Below are 22,785 nucleotides of genomic sequence, written 5' to 3' on the forward strand. Positions count from 1 at the left end.
GATAAAATTGACACAGGATGTATGAAATGGCTTATAAAAGAAAATCGAAAGTCAGGAAAATTGGACATTTCGGGTTTTGGTTGTAACTCAAATTTAACAATTTTTCAATTTAAAACATACTTCTAAGAAAGAAAATTGAAAGAAACAATCAAAATAAGTATCAGAATAATCATTTTCAGCTGAAAAAAGCATTTGATAAGGAGGGTTTGACAAAAAAGGAATTAGTTACTTTTTTGTAATTTCTAACCATGCTTTATAAGAAGGAAATATTGTACCTTTGTTTGAAACATGTTATTAAGTCATTCGGTGTGCACATTTGAAGAAAATATCACTAAAAATTTTACACTTAAAGATGTATTTGATGGTTAGATAAAATTTCAGTAACATTTCACTTCTGGTTTGTTTGCTTACATTACGCAATGTCTTTTCATGTACCAAAATCTTTAATTTCTTGGCCAATTCTTATGTATTGATGTATAATACGCAGCCCCCTGTTTTGGAAATAATTTCTATGTAAAAATGTGCGCATAATACACACCAAAATACAGTATATGTCATTGGATGTACAGGATCAATAATGTCTTGCAATGTTCTCTAATATTTGAAAACATGTAAAATACATTTAAATGCCATTCACATTCATCTTTTACACAATGTTCAACAAACCTAGGTAAAGCATCAAAGTTTTCAGCCAGATTGACTTTGTTTCTACACAGAGCATCGAACAGGTTCTGCATCATGATTCCCTGTTCTAGCATAGTCTGAGTCTGTACATCTACCAGATTACCAGTTCTTCTATCTATATTGAATCCAAGGAATGTCATACTGTTTTGGTCTGGGTTGAAAAACAGGTATGGGTGGGGGCTAGTAAAAAGACAACAATCATGTTTTTTTCAGAGTGCAGGAAGATTTACATGTAATTATAGGCATTTTCTTTTTATAACAAAAGGATTTTCTAAATACACAAGTGTACATGTAGTTTTGTTCTCTTATGTATAGCAAACATTCTTAGATATATATATGAAATGGGAATAATATTCAAACCTAATCCAAAAAAGCAAAATATTAATCAAGAAATAGCAAAGAACCAAGCCTATACATTCTGTACTTGGCATAATGTCTTCATGGAGACATAGCCTCATACTAACCTGGTTTCCCATGTTCTCCTCATCTGGTACAGCTGAATGATATTGTCATCTTTCTCTACTTGTTCATCATCACTGATTTGTCCTTGTAATAGTTGAAGAGGAGACTCCTCACTCATCACCAATGATCTGGTGGAAAAATCCTGGAAAATTGATAAGATATTAAGAATATAACATCTGTATGAGTGCAAGATAGGGAAATCTAAGACACTTAAGGGTAAGATTTAATTGTTCTGTAATGCGGCTCTGCTGAGTTCCGTAGCTAATTTCCCAATGTTGCATAAGAAAAGCTTGTGTTTGATTCTTTTTCTCACAATTTTTTTTTTCTGATTAATTGTTTCGAATTAAAACGACCTACATTTAAAAGCTGATCATGACGTACCATTGTGGCCAGTGAAACGTCACGACCAGCTGTAAAATATAGGGCTCTTCAAAACAGTCACTAAAAAATAAACTGCATTGACCTAATCAATCAACAGGTATCCTTGTTAAATTTAATAACTTGAATGAACTTCCGAACACATATTGGAAAGTTTTGATTGTTCACAAACTCTTTATTTACAATTGTTCCACTTTTAACAGGAAAGTGCACGTTCTGTCTCAACCTAATGGTGAGATATGGAAATTGTGCACAGCTGAAAATGAGTCTCTAAAAGATATACTAACTCTTAAGTGGTTTTCAAAAGACATATGAAACAGTTAAAACATAAGATTCTTTGAAAAAAAGAACTGACATCACAAATGAATTACTTTCATCCAAAATACAATAGGATAGTAAAATATCTGTTTTTTTTCTTCTTCACGAAACATTTCACTGCATTAAACGCAATCCATATATGTTACAGTGTAACTTTGAATCCAGTAAGATTGAATCCTATTATTACAAATTTGATATTGTGATTTTTACTAGGAGTTTTCTGCATCCTACTGAATTTCTGGTAAGATCCTGATCATAGTTGATACTTTAGTTGTATGATTCCAGATATAATTGATATACAACCTCACTTACCCTAGACATTTGCATCAGGAACCTCAAAACAAACTTAGCAAATCCAGGGAGGTCCTCTACAGCAGCAAGACTACAGAAAGCAGATACTTCAAAATCTTGCAACTGCTTGTTCAGAAAACTGACAAAATGGTATAGCTCAGACCAGGAGGGATCTCTGATTCCACAATGTCTGAAAAAAAATACAAGATTTAAAAACAATGAGCAATCAAAACACACTGATTATTTGCCTTTTTCTCTACCCAGAGGCTGGGTGTTGTTTTTACAAGAACTGGCAAGACTTATCAATCAGAATATAAAAAAATTCTGATATAAAAACAGAATGATGAGAAAAATGTCAAAATTACAGACTTCGGCTATGTTAAACTATCTTTATGGTTCTCAGATAATTCCACAGCTGCCAACCCCAAGTTATGAAAAACAGTATGGCCGGGGGACTGCTGGAGATTTTTTGTGAGGAGCAGACATTTTTGTTTCATAAAGCTTCTACAAAAGCTCGAAATAAAGCAATGAGGTACACTTTGTACTGCAAAGACCCTAAAGCAGATTTTACTCATTTTGAATTTGGTAATGGTTATGACCAAGGAAAAAATAAGAATTTTCATAATTTTTTCACTAAAAAAATCAGAAATTGTAAAATTTTCTTCCTCATTTGTATGGCATAGTTTGATGGCCAAAATTGGAAGACTTATGCTAAAATAGTAAGGTTGGTATAGCTCGGCAATTCATTTTTGATGAATGGCAAGGTAGGTAAATTGTTTACTTCATTAGTTCATCACCATGATAAATTTGGCAAAAGATTCCCTTTTAAATGCTTTTTTTAGCGGAAAGAGTTCATTGACGCCAAATTTTGAATTTTAAGTTTATTTCTGCATATAAAATACTGGACGGCACAAATATTTTTTCCAAAGCAGAAATAAACTTGATCCAGTGCTTGATTTTTGCAGTGACAGCCATGTCTGAGAAACATAGAAATAGTTTTACATGGCCTTACTATTACCTGGAACTAGTTTGATTATACATGTAAATGCATAAGCATAGTCACAGATATATGACAAAATTTGAACTTTTATCTAAGAAGCCAATAACATATAATACATATTTTTTTGTATACAAACCTAAGCAAAGTAGTCAAGCATTGCTTCTTGTCACCTTCAGGTACATGTGCATTGACATCATCCAGTCTACAGTTGGTATCTAATCTCTTTAGGTACTGAAATGGCCTCTGGAATGTTGGACTTTTAAACTCAACTGAATCAAATAGTCTATCATGATCTGTGTAGTCAGCTGGTCTCCTGAGGCCACTAATGATTTCTAGACTTTCCTGTGGAGATCTACATGTGACATGGGGAAGAATGTCCAAACAGTGATGGAGACACCTGAGTTTTGTCCCCTGAAAAAATCATCAAAATGGATGCATAAAACATTTATTTGAACAATGATGCTTGGCAGTTATCAACTGTTAACTAATATGTTACAAATACATGTAACATTATTTTAGTAAGAATGGTATTGAGCTATGAGACAATTTTTACTTATTATTTTTCCAATGTTTTAAAAATACATGTAAAAATTAAGGGAAAATTGGTACATCCAAATCAAATATACATGTATACCTGAGTATCAGTATCCCTGGCCAGTAATGGCATGGACTCTATAATATAATAGTCCAACTCGGATCTCCTCCATACATTTCCAGAACTGTGACCTAAACAGCCAAGAATCAATAACTGGAACAGGAATGCATCTACTCCCTCCTGCACCTATAAAGAAAAGATGATCTAAAATGTACATCTACTCCATCCTGCACCTGTAAGGTAAAGGTCATGATCTCAAATGTACATCTACTCCATCCTGCACCTATAAAGAAAAGGTCATGATCTCAAATGTACATCTACACCCTCCTGCACCTGTAAAGAAAAGGTCATGATCTCAAATGTACATCTACTCCCTCCTGCACCTGTAAAGAAAAGGTCATGATCTAAAATGTTCATTTACTCCCTCCTGCACCTGTAAAGAAAAGGTCATGACCTAAATTGTACATCATTTGTACATTAAAGTATTTACCATTTTGTATCTAGAATATAAACAGGTGCATCTGTTTCATTTCATATTCATTCTTTTTCTATCAGAGATATATTACACATATTAAAGTGCACTCAGTAAATTAATTAACAATAATATGAATACACACACAGACTGATTCAGAATGGCCTTACCACATGAGATATGTCAATATGGAATATCCTTGGCTCTGGACATCTAGGTGACAGAGTCTCGTCTAGAAGTATGTCCATGATGTCATCAGTACTAATAACTCTTTCATGAAGAGGTATGGTCACATTACTGGATTTCCTTCTGTTGATGTTATGAACAAGCTTTGACATTTCTGCTACCATACGTTTTTTGTACAATGTCTTTCCAATCCCAGCTCTCCATGACTTCACAATCCTAACACTACACCTGTCAGCATAATATGATTTGATGAATGATAGTATGGTTGAGATAATATTGTTTAAAGATTCCAATAAATTCAAAAGATAGGATCTATCTAAAGACGCCAGATAATATAAAATGAACTTGTAAATGGTGCAATAGTTCTTAATAACATGCCTGACATATAAAACAATCTTAAAAAGCTGTCATGTCTGTTTTCACGAAGGCTTTCAGTTTAGGGATGTTCCTTCAATGATCACATACCTTTCAAAATCCACAGCAGATGCTGGCCTTATTCCTGTTAGTGGCCTTTCAACTTTCAGTTTGGTGAGTAAATACTTCTTGACAGTGGTAGCATCTGTTGGTAACTGTGGTCTCCGATATTTGTCAAGGGCAGCAACTATTCTAGATCTGTCTTCATTCTCACTACTACATATAACAACCAACTGATATTTTCTTCCTACAACAAATTCAATAATTCATATTGATACAGTATAGAATACTTTATTAACCAGTATCAATTCACATTTGTTTAGAAACCAAAGATAAAACCCTCTTGTCTATCAACATATTTTTAACTGAGTTCTGTCATGTCAATAAGTTGTGTTTTGAACCTGAGTAAACAAAACAGTCCTTTTTCTTCTTTTAAGGAAAACATTAATGCCATGTGAAATCTAATACAATGGAAGCAAATTTAACATCCACTTAATCGTTTTTTTATATTACTTTGCTGCCTACTATTTCCTATCTTACACTACTGTTGTTATACGAAGAAATATTGGCAATATCAAATGACAATGTTAAATCAAATTGAATGACGTTGCCGATGAACAGAATAACATTAATTATGAACATCTGAACAGAACATCACATCACACCCTATTGGGCTTAATGTGATATTTTCTGTTTCAACCTCAAAACTGCCATTATTCTTTATATATTTCAAAGAATAAGAGTATAATTAGAATGATGCCCTAATTGATTTTAGGACATGAAAGTTAAGTATAGAGTACCTCTGCTATCAGCTAACTTCATATGCCTTTCTAATGACCTTTCACCTTTATCACTGACATCATAGTCCAGTAAATCAGCATTAACTAAGCAGTATATTCTATTGTTATCAGCAAACAATGCTCTACGCCAAAACACTTCAAGCTGAAATAATTAGCAAATAATCTTTACATGTACTAAAATGGTGGCAACTGAAATTCAATTACCCTAATTAAAGAGTACCACTTTTAATAAATACATTTTTGTACATGCACAGCAAGACTCCTATCAAATTTAAAATTACCTCCTTTATAAAATTCAACCAAGATTGTTTTGTAATTACTTTTTAACCTTAGTTTCCTGTTTTGCAGAGAGCACATAATAGTATCAGAATTTCATAAGTACATATATACATGAATTTGGTAGGGACACTTTGCACACACAACATTTAAAAATAGAACCTCACCATATCTAAAGTTGTATGAGGTGTACAGAGTAAGACCTCATCTGACTGAGGTAATGGTCTATCCTCCTCATGGCTGTAAACAGATATCACTGAGTTATAAATCTCTCCTGTTAAAAGAAATAACATTATACTGCATTAATACGGACCAAAGAGACTAACTTGTAGATAAAACTAGATTTTAACTATACCTACAAATGGTATTCGAGTTGTAGCTCTTAAAAAAGGTAGTAAATCGCACTCAATGAATTACAGTATACATTGTATGGTACTTGTACTTTACAGTACCTGAACTGGTCCATGCAACAAAAATTATGTTCGGTCATTGACCTATGATCAGTTTCCAATCAGTCGTTCATCTTTTGAACCGATCCATGAAACTGCTGATCGCATCATGTGACCACTGAGAGGTGAATATAATTTTATGGATTCCATTGTTTTATTTGTCAATTTTATACATATCAATTAATTCTTTTATTTTACATTTGTTTTGTTTTTTAACATATTGGCTGTCATTTTACATAACAAAACTGCAATCAGATTGGTCAGCCGTCATCAGTCATCAATCCGTCAGGGATCAATGATTCAGCGGTCATCAATCCATCAAGTCATTGTGCAGATCAGTTCAGGGACTGTACAAAGATGGATATAGGATTTCAACTTAGGGATGTTGTAAATGAAAATGAAGGCTGGAGAAAGCAAGGGGATAACATAGTTGGGAAGAATAAGAATAAGATTTTATGCAAACTAAATTATTTTTTCACAAATTCTAGGGAGACATAAGTCTGGCAAGCTTTCTCTGGATCTGCACCTGCATTATCTACTAAAGATAAGATGAAAGAATCCTTTACCACAAAATTTGACCATATGAACTTGAGTATTGAATTTTGCCTTAAAAATCAAAATGGTAATATACTTTCTACTCTCTACTTATCGAAATCCTTTTTTAGCTATTATTATCAAATTAAGTGATCCAGTGATTTCTCATTTTAAGTACTTGTATGATTTTACTCACTTTGTCTACAGATTATCAGGTTTGGTTCCCCAGCCACAAAGCAGGGTAAGAAGGTCCTTTCAACTTCAAAGGTCTCTGAAATTAGAAGTCAAATTGATTCAATTAATGCCTTTAGAAGAATGAAGTCATACATTCCTTTATTGTCATGTACATACATGTATGTGAATGTAAATTAAATAAATGAAATAAATTTTAATGAAATCCATATCAATACCATCATTATATTATATATCTTGTTAACTTTAAGGCGTACATACAAGGTATTTATTGTAAAGAAAATGGACTTGACTCTAGTCTTACTTAAGTTACTATTCACAAAAGAGACTTATGATATAGACTAGTTTGATATTAATGTATTCCATCATAAAACCCCTTCCAAACACATTGACAAGGAAATAAATGTATCAACAACGAACTTTACAACAGTGTTTTTCCTGAAACAATCACCAACATTTACCTTGTTCAGCTAGTCTGTTGAGGATCATTCCTAGATGTTCTACACTTAGATAATCCTTTACACTGGATGATATAGACATCAGGAAAGTTTCCCATAACATTTCTAAAGCCTTGATCAGGTTCTCAACTTCATTCTCTCTGAAAACAATGAAATAACAAAAATAGTCAAACAATGACCTCTGACATCTATAACATAAAACCTTGTCTTAATAAGTCAAACAATGACCTCTATAACATAAAACCTTGTCTTAATAAGTCATCTTGTCTTATTTTATCACAGCGAATCTGTAATAATACAATAAAGTCAAACATGCTACAATGACCTCTATAACATAAAACTTTGTCTTCCTCTATCATAGTGAAACATATCCAAACCAACCAGCTTTCTGAATCAAAACCTTGTACTTCATTCTTTTGTTATACATGTACAATACTGACTTATACATGTACAAAGTGTTTTACAAAAAGTTATTTTCTATATAAAGAAAATTTTTTTTTGACAAACTTGCTGATTATATTTTATATAAGGCTAGAGAAAACTTCAGTAGCAGTCTTCATAAAAACCAGACAGAAGGTGATTCATGCATGTATTCATGCATGTCAAAAAGCCACCAAAGTCAATTTTATTTCTTATTCAGAAAAAGTTACTGATCACATAACAAGTCTTAGTTTTTCATTTAGTTGTGCTTTTGAGATAAAAACTATAGATTGTACATTAAATTGACACTTTGAAAGAGTAATCGTTCTTGATTTGGTTTCATTTGGTTGATTATATTGGTAGACAAATGTATGATTTTCTAAAAAATGCAGATCTGAATGCAGAAATGACTACCGTTATGTGAAAGTATAGCATAAATGTCTGAAAAAGCATCGTTTGTTTGGTGGGTTTTTCTACACCATGAATCACTTTACCATTGGCTGCATCTGAATTTTACAAAGACTGGTACTTAAATCAGCTTTAGCCACATGTATTAGTACAAACCCATAGCTAACTCCTAGATTATCCACAAGACTACCAGTAATGGATGCTAAGGACTGTTCTGATTGGGTCCATCTAGTAAACACAGCCTGGTCCATAACAGGGGACTTGGGTCTATCATCATCCACAGGCATATAACTGTCCTCATGGTCCATACACCATACAATCCCTAAAAATTAGAACATGAGTCTTAACATTATTGTTGATCACTTTTATGAGATAAGTGCATATCTTGGTAAGTATGCACCAAATGACTTGAACTTTTAAAAAAATATTGAAGACATTATAAATATACTATCAATTAAAGTATTTTTGCCTTAAAAATGTATTTCCCCCCTTTTTTCCAAAGTACAAATGGACATAACTTCAGTGGATAATAAATTCCAGGTAATATGCACAACTATACATCATTTCCCAACTACTTACTAAATTTCATGAAATCTGGTGCAGTTGTTTCCAGAGAGTTGTGCTTAATAAACTGTGACATACAGACAAATGGGGCAAAAACAATATATCTTCCCAACAAAGAGGGGGAAAATAATTACCATCATCAATGTTTTCAGGTCCAACATTCTTTAAGGCTTCTTTTGCAAGGTCAACTTCATAACCAGCTAACATCATCTCTTGGATAAATTTACTGGTTTTCTGTTCTTCTGGTTCCTCCATATCTTCTATCGGCTCTTCATCACTTTCTTTCATTTCTTCCATTCTCTCAATATCTATTCTCTCAACATCAGTCTTAGCAGACGACAATGCCATTGTTAAGTCTTCCTTGGTGCAATCCTTCTTCACAGCAGATAACAATGGGTAGATGAGTATGGATGGATCCTCATTGGAGCCAATTTTGACTAGTTCTTGTTGAAGAATGACCATCTGATCAATGGTGAAGAAATTTAAATTGTAGTATTTTTCCCTTCTCTCATCGATGTATTTCAGCCATTTTTCATGACACTGTTCCAAAAATGTTGCTAATTTAGGTATTATGGCACTAACATCTTCATTTTCTCCACCAATTCTACCTTTAAGTGTGTGTTTGTCTTCACCATAACCAAAATATATAAAAGCACAAGCTTTCCTTCCTTTGTCACATAGAAACTTGACATGCCATTGTGAAAACAATACACAACCTTCCTCAATCAGCTTGGAGTAAATCTTCCCCAGTCTCACTACTGCATCTAAAATCTGTGAGTTAAAAAATCAATTTTATAAAAAAAAAAAAACAATAAAACAAACAAAATACCATGATGCATGCTACATCGTGCTAAGAATATCCCAACTCAACCATTTCAGTCAGAGGTTGGGAAAGGGAGACACAGTACAAGTCATTACGAGAAAGCAATATACCAAACATCTGAGCATTCCCTCCTGTAGCAGCTGAGAAATCTGTTACAAAAATTTCAATTATACAGCACTTAAAAAAAAATACAAAGTCAATCTGTAAACAGGAAGTAAATGCATGACAAATCTGAATTATGGAAACACCATGAAAAAGCAATATACCAAATGTCTAAGAATTCCCTACAGTAGAATCTGAGGATCTGTTACAAAAATTTCAATTATGCAGCACCTAAAAAACTAAAAAGTCAATTGGTAAACAGAAAGTAGATGAGTGACAAACCTGAAAAGGGGAGACATGTTCATCATGAGAAAGCAATATATCAAATATCTAAGCATTCCCTCTAGGTGAAGCTGAGAAATCTGCTACAAAAATTGGAACGGATGGAGAGATGGACAAGGTGATTGCAATATAGCCCATACTCTAATGAGAGGGGGTAAAAAATAGTAATCAAAGGAGCCAAGATTCTAATGGAAATCAAAAGAATGTAATCCAGGGACAAAGACACCAGACATGGAAAACAAACAAACACAACAAAGAACACAAAATAACCAAAATAATACATACAGAGTAACAAAAGTAAATGAGCAACTCAGACTCCACTATAAACTGGGAGCATGGACATGGTGCACCAGTAGGGTTAGCGCCCTCTGCTTTTCTAAAAACACCCGCCAAGTAGCTCATAAAAAGTAAAGTCCAGAACAGATAAAAGAGGAAAGGAAAATAACTATGACACAGATTCAGTCTCCTGAAATATATCTCTATGATAAGACTGAATGGTCTCCTTACCAAGTACAAAATTCCACCTACAATCTTTAGCTATGATCTAAAATAAATTAAAACATTCATATGCAAAGTATTAGCACTCACCAGCATAAATCTATCAACTTCATCTTTGCCTTTCTCAGCTTTCCCAGCCACTAACATCAGTCTGGATTGTAGATCATGGAGTTGGTCATATTTGTAATGTTTCCTCTGAGCTACTTTGCCCTCTCCTTCCTCTTCAGCTACATGAACCTCCAACACTTGACTAAGGTCCTAAAATACACTATTACTTCATAAATACACTGGTTTCAAATCTAAAAAATGCTTTATTAACCTCTTTCATTCAAAAAGTTCTAATTACAGACATATATACAAAGTAAAAAAGGTGACTAAAGTTTGTAGTCAGCTTCTAGACAAGAAAGATAAAGGCTTATGATACTATTTATACAACACAAATTTGCAAAACCTCTTACCGTTTTTCTAAGGTTGTCAGTTTTTGAAATATTTCCAACTTTGTAAATTCCCTTGCTATTTATAGCCTCAGCCTGTTGGAGTGAATTTACTTCTACAGAACCATGGGATTTCTTCACTGTCTGTAACCATGCCAACTGTCTATTGGTGTCAACCTATTTTCATATAAAGGAAAAGTTTTACCAAAAGACCATCAATACTCAATCAACCAAAATGTATCAGGTATTTAACAGAGATGCTATGGTTTCATTTTTAATGGTCGCCGAGGGAATTAAACTTCATGATTTTTATGGGTACACTAGAAACTCAAAATTTAGAAATCAACAAACAATAATTTCCATGATGTCAAATACATACATGGACTCAGATGTTCAATCATGGTATCTTTGAAGAAAATTTAGATTTTTTAAAAAATATGCAAGAAATTTTGTTTTGTGCAATAATAGACAATGTCCTTTTGTTGTTATTTTTAGCACCTTTTCAACCAATGTGGGTAAGAATTTGTTCCCATCTACATGCTACATCTAGACTAAAGAGATACAAAAATGCTTCTTAAATTTTCCCATGAGATTAACCCTGCTAGCAAGTAAGCTGATTATGAATCTTATCTTTACATACATAATCAATCTCCTCAACAAAGAGTGTATATATTTACTACATGTATTAAAGCTATTCAACCTCTGCCATTCTCAGTACTTAATCCTGTCTTTTTATGCAAAAAAGGGCAGCACATCCTAACAACTTCACATATTTGCAGTGAGTATAGTGCCTGTGTTTTCAGTTTTTCAAATCCAGTATAGCAGCCTATAATCTAGTTGAGTTATATGTACTAAATCAGGATGTGGAGGAGTCTACTAAATGATCGGTTATTATGACTGAATGATCAGATATTGGTTATAACATATAAAGCCAAACTTACCAGTTTTTTGGGTAACTCAGGATTGGCCATAAGTTCTTTCCAAACCTCTTGACATTTATTAAGGAACATTTTTGTATCACAGTCTTTCTCCAGATTGAAAATCAATGGAGCGTATCCAGTGGTAGCTGAATGGAGACAGTTGACCTTGTCAATCTCCATGTCTCCTTCTCCAGCTGAGATACTGGCCAGTTCTACAAATACCTTCAACTCCTTCAAACCTATATTAGTTAAAAAAAATATATACGTTTCTGAAAAGCAGCTGCATATACATTTTTAATAAACATCAACTAATCTTTCCTGAGCACTGGCTTTGAAAATAAGAACCGAACTGACCCTGCAAAAAAAAATTCAAACAGAAAATCACATAGCCTTATTAAGAAAATGATAGTGGTTCTTTATTACATGTATATTGAGAATGTATTACCAGTAAAATTTCAAATTAAGGTAGTTAAAAAAAAAAACATTACAATAAAATATTCCTTGAATAGGGAAGTTTTTTTTTCTATGTTTGGGGTATCTCACAATGGAATGTTCAACATGAATGATAGAATACCTGTTTAAATGTTCTATCTATTATTTTTTAACTATAGCTCCTAGAAATCTACTCCTTAAATGTACACCATAATTATGCTAAAATATAAATATAAAGCAGTTTACTTTTCATTGAATCTCTTAGCCAGTCCACCAATGGTTTGCATCTGATAAATGTTTTGAGACATTCAGCATTTTCCTTAGTTACTCCTCTCAGTACAGAACATGTATTTAGCAAAGATTTGTTGAGTTTATTCATACTTGTATCAGCACCTTTGGTCTAAATGAGAAATAAATTGTATCAATTTGAATATTCTTTTTGTTTGCATGATTCAAAATAAAAATTATTATAATCGATTGAGTAAAATTACATTATTGTAGTACTCATAATTTGCGCCATTTTGTCATGACATTAAATTAATCATCTCAGTTAAGAAAGGTGATTATAAGTACAATGTCATTACTTTGCACAATGGATATTGATTGTATGATTTTATGAATCAATGTGTACAACCATATTTGTTCAAAAACATGCCAAAGTACTTTAACCCTGTCACATTTTTTGCACCTGTCCTAAGTCAGGAATATCTGGCATCTATACATACTGTTTCTTCATTTTCACATTCTGTTTATTTTTATGTTGCTGGAGTAAATGGGGCAACCCTTTCGCTGTACCTGTATATAATGTTGTTTTGGGGCCAGTTGCAGCCAGCCCTGTTGTGTGAGGGTTTCCTTGTCGTTCATTGAAGACCCATGGGTGGCACTGATCTGGCATTTTTAATCCCTGTGGGTTGTTGTCTCTTTGACATATTCAACATATCCATTCTTACTATATTGAATTCTAACAAACACTGAAGTACAAAAAAATCACTTACAAATTGACAAATGCTGTCTATCTGACTGAAGTCTCCTTCCAGATTAAATGCTTTGACAACTTCAAGAATTGCTTCTGCTCCAAATTCACAGCTTTTCAAATCTCTGTACTTCTCAACTTGATCAATTCGTTCCTTTATCCATTCTGTAGCTCCACCCTTATCTAAAAGTTGTAACTCTGCTCTAAGGTTTCTGATATCAGTCTTTCTGAAGAATCTTTCAAATTCAGAAAATAGCAAATCTCCCTTCTTCAATCTTAAGCATATTGTTTTCCAGTTGTTCAATGTTGGTTCCCATACTTCATCAAAAACTTCATCAATCAGTAGTGTTCTTCCCTTTTCCCTTTTCACTTCAATTCCTCTTTCTTCCCAAAGTTTGGTAAATAGAAGTCCTTGGCTACATTCAAGTATATCTGGTATAATATCTAGATGATCTTGGCTCAATTCAAACACAATCACAAATGGTCGATGTTTCTGGATATTAGCAATCTCATCATACTGTACAGTCTTGACAAGGTGGTTTAGGGGAAATGTATCTAAATGTTTAAGTACTTGAAGTTTTTCCTCCATTTCATCAGTATTGGCTGTAAAATGAGAGGAAAATTACAGCATGAAGGGTAATAACAAAATTACCAAACTGATAAAATTTATGTAGTAGTCAAAAGGAATAGTCAAAAGGAAAGTATGTATAACAAATGGCAATATCAGGGTAAACAATTAGAGAGTTGGAAACCACTGCAATTGAGCAAAGAAGAAGTAGGCTGTACCTAGGAAATGCCAATTATAACCCTTCTCTCTCAAAAGAAGATGGATGTCTAGATTCAAAGGAGTCACTCTAGACACTAAAACTGGATATTTAATACATAATGCTAGAAAATCTACTGGTCTACTTAACTTATAATTAGTGATTCCATTGTTGAAATCAATTCAATTTACTATTAGTTCCTATTATTTTCAACTGCTGAAGACATAACCCTGTTATTTGAATTCAAACTTTGAATAGCATTTTAGCCACAGACATTGGTTGGCTTGTTGCAGTTCCCTTAATAGAAGTATTATTGAATGTGTAATCAACAAGGCCTTCAAAATGTGTTATACTGGGTATAGTTATGGTAATGGAAAAAAAACAAACTAATATATTTTCCTTATTACAATAAATAAGGGGAAAAATCCAATGTAACTAAGGCCAAATAAGCAGACCCTGAATGGCAAAGAATCTAGATAAAAGAGATCAGATTTAGCAAACGGTTATTGAAATGATCCGAGTTTTCTAATTGTGGTCATTCAAAAAAGCCAATCTTTTTAAAAATTAATCAAACTGAACAGGAAATAAATAATTAGATTACAATTTTTAGTTTAAAACTTTGATTTTGTTGAGCACATAACTCATTCCCTACTTCCCTTCTAACCCACAGAATTTCAAGGTAGGGGTGCATTTTAAAATTTTGTAGATTACACAAAATCATGTGTACTAGATTCAACCCAGATAAAGGGTAGTGTACAAATGATCAAATATATAATTGTATAATTCCAACAATTCTATCTGATAACAGAAAAGATTAGCAATAACTTATACAAGTAGTCAATCATCTAAGCTGTTAGTTGAATTATTTCATTTTTAGCATATTCATCATCTAACCAGCAGTACTATATTGTAAATCACATATACCTTTACAGTGGATTGAGTAGCTTAAAAAATCTTTCATAGTTTTACAAGTTTCCAAGTAAGCTCCCAGCTCCTTTTCTCTTAAATCTAGTGTTAAAGTTGTGGCAGTAGCGTTGATTTCCTTTATTGACTGTACAAGTTTGTAAAAGTTGGCTCTTTTCTCCAGTAATTTTTGTAAATCTTTGACCATGATAGCTCCTTGGAACAAATTAGCAATAACTTCATTTAAGGTGTCTATTGAACTCTCCAACAACTGCATAGATTCTTTCTTCAAAAACTTTGAAAATTTATCTGAAATAAAAATGTTTAACATGTATAAACTAGACATTACCCCTAATTGGACTAATACCCTCACAGCCTGTTGAACCCTGTACATTATGGAAACCAATATGGACACAGGATTCATACTGGACACAATATTTCTAGGAAATAAACTAAGCACTTTTGACACACAATTTTGTTGCTATTTCTTAAACAATAAACTAAGCAAATCCCAATATGGTAATCTAACACCCCATAAATTTCAACAGCTTTCATTTCTACAATTTTTGTCCAAACATAACTTCCTGACAGTATGCACATCTCCATGTGGTTATATTACATCCAACATAATTTTCGTAATAATGCTGCAAGAGCCTAAGAAAATAGTTGAACAGACAGACAGACAGGCAGAATGAAACCTATATACCCCCATACAAAGGGTATACAATCTAGAACTCAAAGAGCAATCATTAAAATAATATAGCAGCTGATTGAAACAGATCAAACATGTACACCTTATACATAACATAGTATACAGGTACACTGACACATAAGTTTGACATTAATTTTAGAAAAAAAAAAAAAAATAATTGGAAGTCCTGAACTAAAATTTTACCAAAATCATCGAAGCATAACTATTTTTTTTAATTTGATTTGTAATAATATACAACGTCATGCCAAAAAAATAGTCTTGATTTTAAAAGTACAGTAATGTAAACTAGTAGTTAAAAAAAATGTAAACTAGTAATTAAAAAAAAATCTACTACCAATATTAAAAGTTCGAGAACCAAAATTTTTTTTTATAAAAATCAGTATAGCAGAACTTAACTTTAACTTGAACTGTAGGTCATCACTGACACTACAAACTTGCAAGTGTTAAAAAAGTAGTAAAGTTTACTTTTCATTTTTACTGTCGAACACCTACAACCAAACATGAACTTGATAAAAAATCAACTACTACGCAATCACATATAAAAAAATTGAAGTCGCTAATTGTAAAATTTTCACTGTCACTGATTTTGGCACACTTTAAACACCCGAAAATGATACAAATGTGATAAGCTCAAAAATTGGAGACTTCTGCTGAAATTTTGGTTCCTTTGATATTATTGCATAGTCTTTCGTAATGGTTATGACCCGAATGTCTATATGAAGATATTGGTGTACTGATAATTTATATGAACTTTATAAAATCAATTGTAACAAACACCCGTGTTTAAATCGGAAACTGGGTAATATTACATAAATTCAATGCTAACTGATTGTGTTATCTTTTGATGTTAACTTCCTGTTTTAATACAAAAAAAACAACAAAGAAACATTCTTAGACATATGTGTATGATATATTTTTTAAAAAGGTATGTTGTAGTGATCTTTGGGTCGCTTACGATATTTATTGGGAACCAGTTTATGAACCAGATTTAGCAGCTGCCAATGAACATCATAAATATCGACCAAATAAATAAGTATAAAAAGTCATAACACAGAAACAATAAATCTGAAATTTATAAAAATAAAAAAAGGAGCTTAGGTCAATAGATATGAACAATTCACCAAAGTTTCATAAAAGTTTGTAAAACTGTTTTTGTTTGTTTGTTTGTTTGTTGGGGTTTAACGTCCTAGCAGCAATATTTCAGCTATATTCAGACGATTAAAACTGTTTTTGAGTTATTGTCCAAAAAACTTGAAAATCCCCATTTTTTAAGTATAAAAATTCATTACATGGAAATGATAAATCTGAAATTTATAAAAATCGAAAAGGAGCTTATGTCAATAGATATGAACAATTCACCAAAATTTCATAAAAGTAGGTGAAAGTTTTTTTGAGTTATAGACTGAAAACTTGAAAATCCGCATTTTTTAAGTATAAAAATTCATAACATGGAAATGATAAATCTGAAATTTTTAAAAATCAAAAGGGAGCTTACCTCCATAGATATGAACAATTCACCAAAGTTTCAAAAAAGTTGGTGAAAGCGTTTTTGAGTTATTATCGGAAAACTTGAAAATACCGTTTTTTAAGTATAAAAATTCATTACACGGAAATGATAAATCTGAAATCTATAAAAATCGAAATTGACATTACATCAATAGATATAGACAATTCAACAAAAGTTTCATAAAAGTTGATGAAAGCTTTTTTGAGTTATTGTCCAAAAACTTGAAAATCCCCCTTTTTTAAGTATAAAAAGTCATAACACAGACACGAAAAATCTGAAATTTATAAACAATGAAAGGGAGCTTACCTTTACAGACATGATCAATTCACCAAAGTTTCATAAAAGTTGGTGAAAGTGTTTTTGAGTTATTGTTTGAAGTGTTGACGACAGACAGCCCGACTGACGGATGGATGGACAACGATATACCACAATAGGTCCCGTCTTAGACGGGCGTATAAAAACCAATCATTTTAATATCTGTAAGTGTATTGAAAAAGGTCCAGATTTAAGCAGTGGTCTTTGTAAGAACCATGCAAATTCTGTAAAATGTGATACAACCCAAAAAAGGCTACACATTTTTATTTTTCGTATCAAGTTGCTTTATAGGTCTATATGATGAAATGCATAATTATTCATTCCAATCTGTCTGTTCTGAAGAAGTAATCCACATTGAAAAATCAAATAGTTTCTATTGTATTTTGGTGTAATTTTTTTAAGTATAAAAAGTCATAACACAGACACGAAAAATCTGAAATTTATAAACAATGAAAGGGAGCTTACTTTTACAGACATGATCAATTCACCAAAGTTTCATAAAAGTTGGTGAAAGTGTTTTTGAGTTATTGTTTGAAGTGTTGACGACAGACAGCCCGACTGACGGATGGATGGACAACGATATACCACAATAGGTCCCGTCTTAGACGGGCGTATAAAAACCAATCATTTTAATATCTGTAAGTGTATTGAAAAAGGTCCAGATTTAAGCAGTGGTCTTTGTAAGAACCATGCAAATTCTGTAAAATGTGATACAACCCAAAAAAGGCTACACATTTTTATTTTTCGTATCAAGTTGCTTTATAGGTCTATATGATGAAATGCATAATTATTCATTCCAATCTGTCTGTTCTTAAGAAGTAATCCACATTGAAAAATCAAATAGTTTCTATTGTATTTTGGTGTCATTTACAGAGTTGTCTCCTTAATTTTAAATTCTACAGTACATTCTATGTAATTTTTATCTTCTAAGAGCATGCGTTATATGAAAAGCCACATGTTTCTTTCTGTTACCTATACCATTTTAAACAAAATATCAAAAATAAAAATATGTAAGGCTTTCCAACCATGAATCACATTTTGCATGATTCTTACCTGGAGTGTTACTTAATTGTAATTGATATAAAAAGACATTAAAAATTGTCTGGTTTAGATGGTTTTTTTAATTATTTTTTAGGGTTCAATTCAGACAAGTTTCACTGTAGTAAGGATAGATGGCTTACAATACATCTCAATAAATGTAGGAAAAGATGCCCAAGTCAGCACATGATCTAAGATCTGGTGAGAATCTGTTCCTTTAGTTTTATCCCAACTTCTTTCCAATAAGCTATTGATAAGGAAGCCAAGTCTCCTACCAACACCATCCTGGCCCATGATTTCAACATCAAAACTACTGAATTCATGGATAGCCTGACAAAAGGAAATAAGAGTTTCAAATCTTTGTGAGCTATAAATTATACTTAAGGTAGATCATACACAGGGTAGGAAACTCACTCAAATTCTAGCCAGTCCTGAATACAACTTTTCAATACATTTACTGTATGGCTATATAGATTTTTGCTAAAATTATCCAGCCCTGCCAAAAAATAGCCAGTCTCAGGCAGGCAGGCAGACTACTATTTCTAACTCTTGTCATACATGATATTTCCAGAAGATAGATTTTTCTAGTTTTTCTCAAATGAAAATGAATGAACATACCTGAATTCTAATGAATAAAAAAACATAGGTCATTGAACATGATTTCCTCATAACTGAAGCGTAATGAAGGTAATTTTTTACATTTTATATGGATTCTTTAGAGAATTTTCACTTTTTTGCAAACTTTAAAAAAACTCCTACGTAAAATTTCTTATAAATTTATATTAAGAACAACCAAATAACATTCTTCCATATTACGAAAAGAAAATTGGGGTTTACCCAACTCTCAATCTAGTTAAAATTAGACCAATTCGTTGTTCTATTCAATCACTGCATGTAGGATCTAACAACACATCATTCTACTTTCTGTTCTAATGACCTTCAGAATTAATCTTTTACGATTTTGAAAGCATAATTCAAAGGGAAAAAATCTGAGGATTCTGAAAAGGGTCATCAAAACCAACAGTAGAATGGAGTGCAGTGACTGAATGTAACAATTAATTGGTCAAAATTTGATTAGATTGCCACTCTCTTTTTCTTGTTAATAACATCATGGTATAGATGAATGTGGAGTCAGACAAAAAGACTTGGATGTCCAATCCTGGTATCATTCACGTATAGTGGTTGTAGAAGGCAAATTAAGCAATTGACACCCTGTTTTGACCACCAAAGGAATAATGCATTTGGGAATTCAGTACTTAGGTCTTCATGGTTTTTATTGCCACCGTTGTAAAACTCTTTCCAACCGTAACAAGGAGCAAAATCCAAGACGTTGCATTTCTTGTAGTGCTAGGTATACCCCAACTCATTCCATATAGTGAAGAAAATGTTTGGCAGGGAGCAGCTTGATACAACTGCAAGTGTCAAACTCTGAAAAGCTTGGGCAACATCAATCAAGCCTGATTCAACTCTAACATGGCTTAAGAAAATTTGACCATAGATAGATCTCATTACAGTACCTGAACTGATTTGTGCAACAAAAATTGCAATCGGACATCGATCACCGATCACTTTCCAGTCAGTCATCGATCCGTCAAACCGATCCATCATACCGGTGATCGCATAACCTGACCACAGAGCGGTCACTGTATTTTACGGTTTTTGTTGTTTTCTTCGTCAATTTTACACATACAGTGAAACTTCTAACCGGCCATCACCGGGACTAGAAAAAATGGCCGATTTATAGGGGTGGCCAGTTTTGTGAAAAATACCAATGCATTCTAGGAGCTGTTTCCATTAATGTGTTTAATAACCCTACACCTTGTCAGTTTGTTGGTCGAGACATGTTTCATGCCAATTCAAAACTTTTGGCCTTCTATTACATTTCAAAGCTTGAATCATTTGTAAATGATTTGATTTTACAAACGGAACTGCCGACAAAATAATGTTCACGGTTTTGAAAAAAATGTGAATTAAAGATCAAAGGGCTATTGATGGTAATTCATTATTTGTATTGTTTTCGTAAATTACCTATAAACAAAGTGTAATAATTCCACTCCTATGTTGTTTTAGCTTAGGTACAGGTCATATTAATGGACAGTTAAAAGATCGTAAAGATTGTACTATTAAATGACCCAGTTACCTGACGTGTGTACACACCAATTTAACAGCCAACCAGTGACAAAATTCAATGTCTGGATTAAATTTGTTGTTAAAACTACTGCCCCCTTCAATTATCATCTGTCAACTGATGAAATGCAAACTGGTCAGTAAATGAATCATTAATTACTTAATATTATGTAATCACTTACAGTTTTGATGACAAATCTATTACTGGTGAACAACAATTGGGCAACCAAAATTGAGAGGTTGTGTTTATTTGAAATGTGTAACTAAAACTGTGAAAAACCAGCTGATGTACGGTTTTAGGGAGTGGCTGGTCTATTGAAGACAAAACGCAGGTTTTAATGTATATTGACTGGGACTTTTGAAAACGGCCGATTTGGAGGGAAGACCGGTTTTCTGAGGGTCCAGTTTGGAGAAGTTTCACTGTATTTACATAATGTAATAGATTTAAACATCAATTTATACTTTTATTTTACATTTCTTTTATTTCAAACAGATCCTACATCAAAGCTTGAATCATCAAAACTGCTATCAAATCGTTCACCGGTCATCTGTCATTGATCCATCCAAAGATATATGCAAAAATACTTTTGTCTGCCCCCAGTGTTCTATTTTCAGTAACAGTGGTCATGTTTTTAAACAGACCAAACATCTCTGTATCAGTTCTATGCAGAATACCCTACAGAACATTCATGCCTAGTGAGGTTCTGATTGGTTTAGTAGTATCAGAGAAGATGATTTTTTCAAGTAATAACTTTAAAAACAGCAAAAAAAAAACGTTAAAAAAGGGCACTAACTGAAACATTGCTTAACAGATTTATACCAAAATTTGCCCACAAACAGATCTCATCTAATTTTTGATAAACATAAAGGGTTTTGGAGATATATGGGGAAAACTTCTACTTGACCCCTATGTTTTATTTTTAGTAATGTGGCCAAGTTTTTCCACTGATTAAAATGTTCCACTTCATTGCTATGCAGAATACCTTAAGGAACATTCATATCAAATTTAGTTGTAATTGGTCCAGTAGTTTCAGGAGGGAAGAGTTTTGAAAAACTGTTGATGAGGACTACAACTTTGGGTGGTGCAAAATAACTCACATGGCCTTCTGTTTGGTATTCTGAATTGTTTTAGAGAACTCTTCAGTGTTCGAGTCATATGAGTTTAAGCGAGTGATGTTGGACTGTAATTGACATATTGTGTTGATGTAAATGTGTATGAAAAACAGGAAAGTAACCATTTTCAAAAGTTTTTGTTGCATAACACATAATTGTAATTATTGGTCCTTTAATATGCAAATTTATACCCATTTACGATATATCATATCATTCCCACGTGGCTTATATTATAATCAGTTAAGGTGTTATCTAAATGGCTAATTGCACCCAAATTTACATGCAAAATTTTTTTATTGTATTTCCAAATACCAGGAAATATTGTTTATTAATTACCATTCGTAATTAAGACCTATTCATCAAACTAATTTCCTGCTAATTTCATACATGGGTGCCCACGCTTGACATGTTTACGATTTCGTACAGCCGATGATCTAAGGCTTCAGAGCAACTGACATGCAATTCAATAAAAATAATTGAATTTGTGGACAAAGTGCATTTTAACAAAAAATTAAATATTAATATTATTCAGAAATAACATCGCTGGAATAATATGCTGTTAAAAACAAACTGCTGAAGTCTGTCCTCCGCTGACACCTACGATATAATTGCACACGTCTGACCCTTGACTTTTCTGGCAAATTTGACTTATATATGTTTTTTTCGTTGATTTTGGTTAAATTTAGGCTATTCGACTCATACTCCACAGCGTGACACAACCCTAAGATTTCAAACTCTGTTCAATTGGGGCAAGTGTGGACACAATTCTAGTTTTTGACACATTTAAGCATAGGGACTAATAGTTCATTGTGAAAACAACAACTGGTTTTGACACAATATATCACAAAATTTGAAACTCAATCAAAAATGGACCAAAAATTTAAAAAACCATAAGAGATAGATAAAATCTCACTTAATAACAAGTATTCTTTTCAGGGATC

At 32.7% G+C, this 22,785-nt stretch overlaps 1 protein-coding gene across 3 annotated transcripts in view; it reads right to left on the minus strand.

Moving 5' to 3' along the window:
• LOC148614558 (E3 ubiquitin-protein ligase rnf213-alpha-like) overlaps positions 1-22,785 on the minus strand; it is a 105,952-nt gene that overhangs the window by 53,160 nt on the left and 30,007 nt on the right. For all 3 annotated transcript variants that reach the window (XM_088588723.1, XM_088588724.1, XM_088588725.1), the window contains 20 exons: positions 18,748-18,934; positions 15,054-15,341; positions 13,388-13,968; positions 12,639-12,792; positions 11,982-12,199; positions 11,065-11,217; positions 10,697-10,864; positions 9,036-9,672; positions 8,494-8,659; positions 7,513-7,649; positions 7,056-7,130; positions 6,044-6,150; positions 5,601-5,742; positions 4,852-5,047; positions 4,371-4,614; positions 3,768-3,914; positions 3,270-3,544; positions 2,155-2,323; positions 1,149-1,288; positions 667-864 (listed from right to left, as the gene is read on the minus strand). In XM_088588723.1, the coding sequence (XP_088444849.1) occupies positions 667-864; positions 1,149-1,288; positions 2,155-2,323; positions 3,270-3,544; positions 3,768-3,914; positions 4,371-4,614; positions 4,852-5,047; positions 5,601-5,742; positions 6,044-6,150; positions 7,056-7,130; positions 7,513-7,649; positions 8,494-8,659; positions 9,036-9,672; positions 10,697-10,864; positions 11,065-11,217; positions 11,982-12,199; positions 12,639-12,792; positions 13,388-13,968; positions 15,054-15,341; positions 18,748-18,934 (4,382 nt within the window). The remainder of the gene's footprint in view (positions 1-666; positions 865-1,148; positions 1,289-2,154; positions 2,324-3,269; positions 3,545-3,767; positions 3,915-4,370; positions 4,615-4,851; positions 5,048-5,600; positions 5,743-6,043; positions 6,151-7,055; positions 7,131-7,512; positions 7,650-8,493; positions 8,660-9,035; positions 9,673-10,696; positions 10,865-11,064; positions 11,218-11,981; positions 12,200-12,638; positions 12,793-13,387; positions 13,969-15,053; positions 15,342-18,747; positions 18,935-22,785) is intronic.

The sequence above is a fragment of the Perna viridis genome, chromosome 6 (assembly GCF_037379345.1).
Source record: "Perna viridis isolate PV_CMFRI_1.1 ecotype Kerala chromosome 6, ASM3737934v1, whole genome shotgun sequence".
Classification (NCBI taxonomy): Eukaryota; Metazoa; Mollusca; class Bivalvia; order Mytilida; family Mytilidae; genus Perna; species Perna viridis.